Raw genomic sequence first — 6,802 nt, 5'->3', positions numbered from 1 at the left:
TTTGAGGGTAAAGTCTTTTTGTTTTCGGATGGGATGGTGAGAAACCTGCCATTCTAGCTGTTAGGATGAATGGAGGTTGACTGTAACACCCCATATTCTACGTGTACTAGCTTTATTTATATGACGCTTACAAATTACCTTGTGGTATAGTTATGGACTCAGTTTCATATGCGACTAGTGACAATAGAATAGGTTTAAAGTGAACTGTCTGTAGATTTTAATGTGACCCAATTAAGTTGAAATCGAGGGAAGTATTTAAACTTGAGATAATAAGATGGTATTCGAGTCCAAAGTTTAAATTGACATAGTGTATATAAGTTTTAAGTTAAGTTAAAGGTATTAAGGTCTAGAAATGGAATAAAATATTTAGGTGATTGCTTGACTTTACTAAGCTAGTAGGTGACAAGTAGGTGCATCACCTACTTTGACTTATTGACCAGCCCAAAGGACCAAGTAGGTGCATCACCTACTTTGACTTATTGACCATCCTAAAGGACCAAGTAGGTGCATCACCACTTTGACTATTGACCATCCCAAAGGACCAAGTAGGTGCATCACCTACTAAGACTCTTTTGACCATGTTATTGGGCCAAGTACACTACCACCTACTTGAATTAATCTGGCCCTAGTTGATTAGAAGAATAAGGGGAAATGGACAGCCAAGGCCCAATATTCTTGAGTCCAAAAAAGGCCCAAGTGAAATGTCCAAGTAGGTGGATCACCTACTTACATTAATTATGGCCCAAATTGACAAGAATAGAGCGATAATTGGCAGCAAGGCCCAACAAGTGTTGAAGTCACAAAGGCCCAAGTTAAAAGGCCAGGTAGGTGGGTCACCTACTTGACAATATATGGCCCAAAATTGGCCAAGAAAGTCGGCCAATGCACCTTCTTTTTAAAGGGATAAAGATCAGATCTTTTGCTTCATTTTTAACTTGAAAAATTTCAGATTTATTAAGTTTCTCTCTTGGTCTTTCTTAGATCAACACAGCAGCCCTAAAACACCTTACGGTTCTTGAATATTGTCCCCTTTTTCAAGTAAAGGTTTGAAGGAAAGTTTCAGTTCTTGAAGTACAAGTTTAGAGGATACATTTCCAGAAACTAAGGTAAGGATACTGCCCATTTTTGCCTCTCTTTAAATACAGGTTTTGGGTGGAGAATTTTGTATATATTTGTCAAGAACTCATGGATGGTTATAAATCCTTGAGTTCAATTTTCTCCTATTATGCTGGAAGATTTTTAGGGATTTATAGTGGCTGCAGTTGTATTAATGTATAGAAGAAGGGTGTGGTGGTTCACCATTTGTGTAAGGGTTGTATTGGCCTACTTTCCATCAAGTGTTTAGCTACTGTTTTTCGAGGTCCTTAATGTGATTAATTGCTAACATTAGATTAATCATGACTTATATTGTAGATTAGCACCAAAAAGGGAGGCTGAATCACAGGTTTTGGGTGGAGAATTTTGTATATATTTGTCAAGAACTCATGGATGGTTATAAATCCTTGAGTTCAATTTTCTCCTATTATGCTGGAAGATTTTTAGGGATTTATAGTGGCTGCAGTTGTATTAATGTATAGAAGAAGGGTGTGGTGGTTCACCACCATGGTGTATATACCTTTAACTTTTTTATCCTTCCTATTTCATGGAAGCAAAACCCAGCCTTGGGTAAAAGCAATAAAAGTTTAAGGGGTATTTTGACGATTTTGAACTATAGTTAACTTTGTCTTAGTAGGAGACCCTAGAAACCTCAATCCAAAGCTTGGCCGCCTCAGGCTGATGGACACCACCTCCGGTGGGCAGCTATTATCGGAGGAATTCCCACCATTACTGCCTAATGGAATACCCAACAACCCTAATCCATTAACAACTGGTATAAACTATGTCAACATGCTAAAACCCAAGATTCAGAATTACACAGGAAGTAAAATCCCGCCCAAACTAGTGACAATTGTGCAAGGGGAACCAAATGTAACGTGGAAATCGTCTGAAGTAAGGAATTTGATAATCCAGGAAAACTTACAGTACGCGATTATCGGGAAATTTTCCTACGAAAAGCCGGAGATAGGAGAATTAAGGAAGACACTCCCAAAGCATTGTGGAATCAAAGGAGAAAGCACAATTGGAGTTCTGGATTCTAGGCACATTCTGATTAGATTATCACTATTGGAAGATTATGTACTATTGTTATCAACATTTGCATATTATGTCAAAGCGAAGGAGAAGTACTGGCAAATGCGCACATTGAAGTGGGATCCATGGTTTGAACCAGACGTGGAAACAACAATTGGAGTGGCTTGGATCTCAATGCTAGATCTTCCACCGAATTGTTTTGCCAAGGAAGCAATTTTTTCATTTGCATCAGCAGTAGGAAAACCTCTCACGGTAGATATGGCGACTAGAAATCAAACAAGACCAAGCTGTGCAAAGGTGAAAGTGGAGGTAGATCTGGTTGCTAAGTTGCCGCAAAGGGTAAAAATTAATGAAGAAGATGATATTTTAGGGGAAATCAAATCTAAATGGATCAAAATCCAGTATGATCATATGCCTATGTATTGTAGCGAGTGCTGCCTGCAGGGTCACGATGAGAATAATTGTTGGAATATCCATCCAGAGCTTCATGAAGGGGACAAGCAGGAACAAAGAACCGAATCAGGAGAAGGTGCAAATGCGACTCAAAGAAAGATACTAGCCAGTGGTAAAGTAGAGGGAATCAGCCAAAACTATCAATGGTTGACAAGAAAAAGAAAATTCAAAAAGGATAGGTATGGACATGTTATAGGGGAAATCAATGACAAAGAATTAGATGCAAGGAAAAGCAACAACTCTTTTGAGGTACTGAGGGAGGTAGAGAGGGAGAATTACAAAGAAGCAGAACAGGAAGAAGATCAGGCAAAAGAAATGAACACTAAAGAATGGGTACAACGTGCATTCTCAACCACTCCAGCGAAGGTAACACAAAGAGAGGAAGAGAAACATGAGAAGACATGTATGAGTACTAGCTCAAGTAATGAAGTAAACCAGGAGAAGGGGAACAATGAACAACAATTCATTCAACAAGAGGAAGAGGCAGAATTGAAGAAAAGGGAGAAGTCGGAGAACATACATGAGGAGTATAAAGGCTCATTGATAGTGGTGGAAGAAGCAAATCCACTTCAAGTGGATAACCAGAAGATCGTTAGTAATGGAGAAAAAGATAATATGGACACAGAAGACTTAAAGGAGATAGTGAACAGAATGGCAATTGAAGGGAACTTATTGCTTACACAAGTTGAGACTATAAACAAAATACATGGAAAACAAAAGAGAAAAGGCACTGGAGAAAGGCAATTCCAGACAACCACAAGACAAACAAGGAGTACAGTATCAAAATCAACCAAATCTCAATGAATGCTTTAATTTGGAATATTAGATCAGTGAATACTCAAAAAGCATTTACTAGGTTGATCAAATTGCCTAAGAGGTATCAGTTCTGTCTAATTGGAATTATGGAACCATTTCAAGATATTCAAAAGTTGGAGCGGTATCGACAAAGACTAGGAATGCAACATGCAGTTTCAAATATAAATGGAAAAATATGGGCATTCATGGAAGCAGATGTTGAGTATGAGGTAGTATCAGATTTAGAGCAACAAATTACTTTAAAGGTACTACATCACGCTCAAGGGATGGAAGTACTAGTAACTCTGGTGTATGCTAAATGTACTATGGTAGAAAGATTACAATTATAGGAAGCACTAGGAGATATTGTGGAGACAGTACCACTGCCTTGGGTGATTGGGGGAGATTTTAATACCATTACAAATGAGGAGGAGAAATCAGGTGGCTTACCAATCTTAACTGAGGAAACTCAAGACTTCAATCACTGTATTAATGTTTGTAATCTTGAGGATCAGGGATTTATAGGAAGTAAATTTACATGGTGGAATGGTCGAACGGCAGAAAATTGCATATTCAAAAGGTTGGACAGAATATTATGCAATGATGAAGTGAATAATATATTCCCAAAGATTGAGGTGGAGCATTTAACCAGAAGTGGATCAGATCATTCTCCTTTGCTACTAAAATGCAGTAGTGGCAACGAGAGGGTGGTAAAACCATTCAGGTTCCTAAACTTCTGGCTAAAGGAGGAGTCGTTTAAGGAAGTAGTGGTACAAAATTGGAAAGCGGAATTTGAAGGGAATCCTTTTAGCTTATTTCACTATAAGTTAAAGAAAGTTAAGAGAGCGCTGGCACAATGGAGTAAAGAAACCTTTGGCAATATCTTTCTAGAAATTGCCACGCTGGAAGATACTATCAAAGTTCTTGAAACACAATTTGAGGATACACCGTCCGGCGAGAACAGAAGTAGATTGCAGAAAGCTCAAGCAGAGTTGTACACACAGCTACAGAGGGAAGAAGAATTTTGGAAACAGAAGGCAGGATTTGAATGGTTCAAATATGGTGAGAGAAATACAAAGTTATTTCATACCATAGTTAAAGGAAGAAGGAGTAGACTCAGAATCAAAAGAATCCAAAATGAAGAAGGGGAATGGGTTGAACAACAAGACCAAATAGCAAGGTTGGTAGAGGACTTTTATAAAAGTCAATTCACTAAAGGAGAGGAAATAACAGACTTTGATATGGTGAATGAAGTACCACGGGTAATCACTGATGAACAGAATGAGGATATTCAGAGAAGTCCAAGTAATGAAGAAGCAAAAGCAGCGGTGATGGGTCTTAACAGACACAGTGTTAGAGGCCCAGATGGAATGACAGGAGCATTTTATCAAGACTCATGGGAAATAGTGGGAGAGGATTTATGCAAAATGGTAAAAGCTTTTTTTGTGGGAGCTGAACTACCACAATTCATAATGCACACAAACATAGTCCTATTACCAAAGAAACTGGTAGTTAATACTTTTTCAGATATGAGGCCCATCTCCTTGAGTAATTTTGTGAATAAAATATTTTCAAGAATTATTCATGAAGGGATCAAAGGGGTGTTGCCACTGATTATTTCTCCAGAACATGCAGGGTTTGTTAAGGGGAGAAGCATAGCTGAAAATGTTTTGCTAGTGCAGGAAATCATTATCGAAATTAGAAAAAGGGGAAAACCTCCAAACTTGGTAATCAAGTTGGACATGATGAAGGCATATGATAGGGTGGAATGGTTGTATCTTACAAAGGTCTTAAGAAGAATGGGATTCGGGGAACGATTAATTGATATAGTCTATAGATTGATTGGAAACAATTGGTACTCCATTTTACTAAATGGGCAGCCAAAAGGTTTTTTTCAATCGTCTAGAGGCTTGAAACAAGGAGATCCTCTATCACCAACGTTGTTTATATTAGCTGCAGAAGTAATGTCAAGAGCTCTGACTGCTTTAGTATTGAAGAAAGGTTTTAAACGTTTCGGAATGTCAAGAGGAAGCCCTAAAAAATCATTTAGCCTTTGCGGATGACATGATTATTATGTGTACGGCTGAAGTGCGTACAATGCAAATGGTGAATGAAGTATTAGAGAAATATGAGAAGATATCAGGTCAAAAAATTAATAAGGAGAAAAGTGCAATTTATTTGCATCATAATGTGTCACATGGGGATGTGGTGGTAGCTGAAGTTACAATGGGTATACTGAGAAAAGAATTCCCTTTTACATATTTAGGATGCCCTATCTTTTATAGGAGGAAGCAGAAGGAATATTATCAGCAGATGATTAACAGAATCAGTACCAAATTATAGGCTTGGAAAGGGAAGTTGTTGTCCTTTGGAGGAAGAGCAATTTTAATTAAACATGTATTGCAAAGCATTCCTGTCCATTGCTTGTCAGTGATGAATCCACCAAGCAACGTAATGAATACAATACAAAAGATGATGGCACAATTTTTTTGGAGTAGTTGCATAGGTGGTAAAGGTCGACATTGGACAAGCTGGAACAAGCTGTGTTTACCACAAGCGGAAGGAGGATTGGGATTTAGAATGATGCATGATGTGTCAATGGCTCTATTCTGTAAATTATGGTGGAACTTCAGGACGCAAAGGACAGTATGGAGTCAATTCCTTTTCAACAAGTATTGTAAAAAGGAAAATCAGAATGTAGTAATGTGGAAGGCAGGATATTGTGGATCGCAGGTATGGAAGAAAATGTTGCAGGCTAGAGATCATATAGAGCACCAAATTTGGTGGCAAACCAAAAATGGATCGGCTCATCTATGGTATGATAACTGGACAGGATTAGGGGATCTATATTCTACAAGTGAGAAAAGCTATGAATGGGATGAGAGATATCAACAAGTTAAAGATATAAAAAGGAAGGAGAATGGGATGAGCAACTTATGCAAGAGATTTTTCCAACTGAAGTGGCTAACTTCATCAAAGAAAAATCAGACCACCAAGGGAAGGGAATGACACTGATAAACCTACTTGGATGCTTGCTTCAAATGGAAAATTCTCTGTTAAATCGGCTTGGGAGTATGTTAGGCATAAAGAACAACCCAGCCAAATTCTCGGGGGTTTATGGGTGAAAGGAATGCCTTTCAAGATTAATTTCTTAATGTGGAGATTGTGGAAATTTAAAATTCCGGTGGATGATAGAATTTGAAGATGGGGAGTGGAGGGACCTTCGAGATGCTGGTGTTGCACCAATCCCTCCCAAGAGACTTTGGCCCATGTGTTCCGGCAATCAGAATTTGCTAACAGGACCTGGTCCTACTTTTCTTCTTTTGCAGGTTTGAATATCCAACAACTTAATCTCAGAGAGTGTATTATGCAATGGTGGGGAGCTAATGTGAGACAAGGGATGCAAGCATATTTCAAGGCTATC

General features: G+C 38.4%; 1 protein-coding gene across 1 annotated transcript; it reads left to right on the top strand.

The window, feature by feature from the left end:
* The first annotated feature begins 5,475 nt into the window (after positions 1–5,475).
* On the top strand, positions 5,476–6,387 carry LOC107059814 (uncharacterized). Its single transcript, XM_015306822.1, has 2 exons — positions 5,476–5,707; positions 5,810–6,387. The coding sequence occupies exons 1-2, from the start codon at positions 5,476–5,478 to the stop codon at positions 6,385–6,387; spliced, it is 810 nt and encodes a 269-aa protein (XP_015162308.1).
* The last annotated feature ends 415 nt before the right edge of the window (positions 6,388–6,802 follow it).

The sequence above is a fragment of the Solanum tuberosum genome, unplaced genomic scaffold (genome assembly GCF_000226075.1).
Source record: "Solanum tuberosum cultivar DM 1-3 516 R44 unplaced genomic scaffold, SolTub_3.0 scf00038, whole genome shotgun sequence".
Taxonomy (NCBI): domain Eukaryota; kingdom Viridiplantae; phylum Streptophyta; class Magnoliopsida; order Solanales; family Solanaceae; genus Solanum; species Solanum tuberosum.
This window is presented reverse-complemented; position numbering and strand designations above follow the sequence as displayed.

Coding starts and splice junctions, on each gene's coding strand:
- LOC107059814 (XM_015306822.1), top strand. CDS start 5,476: ATGCAAATGGTGAATGAAGTATTAGAGAAATATGAGAAGATATCAGGT. Junction 5,708..5,809: donor GCAGATGATTAACAGAATCA/GTACCAAATTAT, acceptor ATTGCTTGTCAG/TGATGAATCCACCAAGCAAC.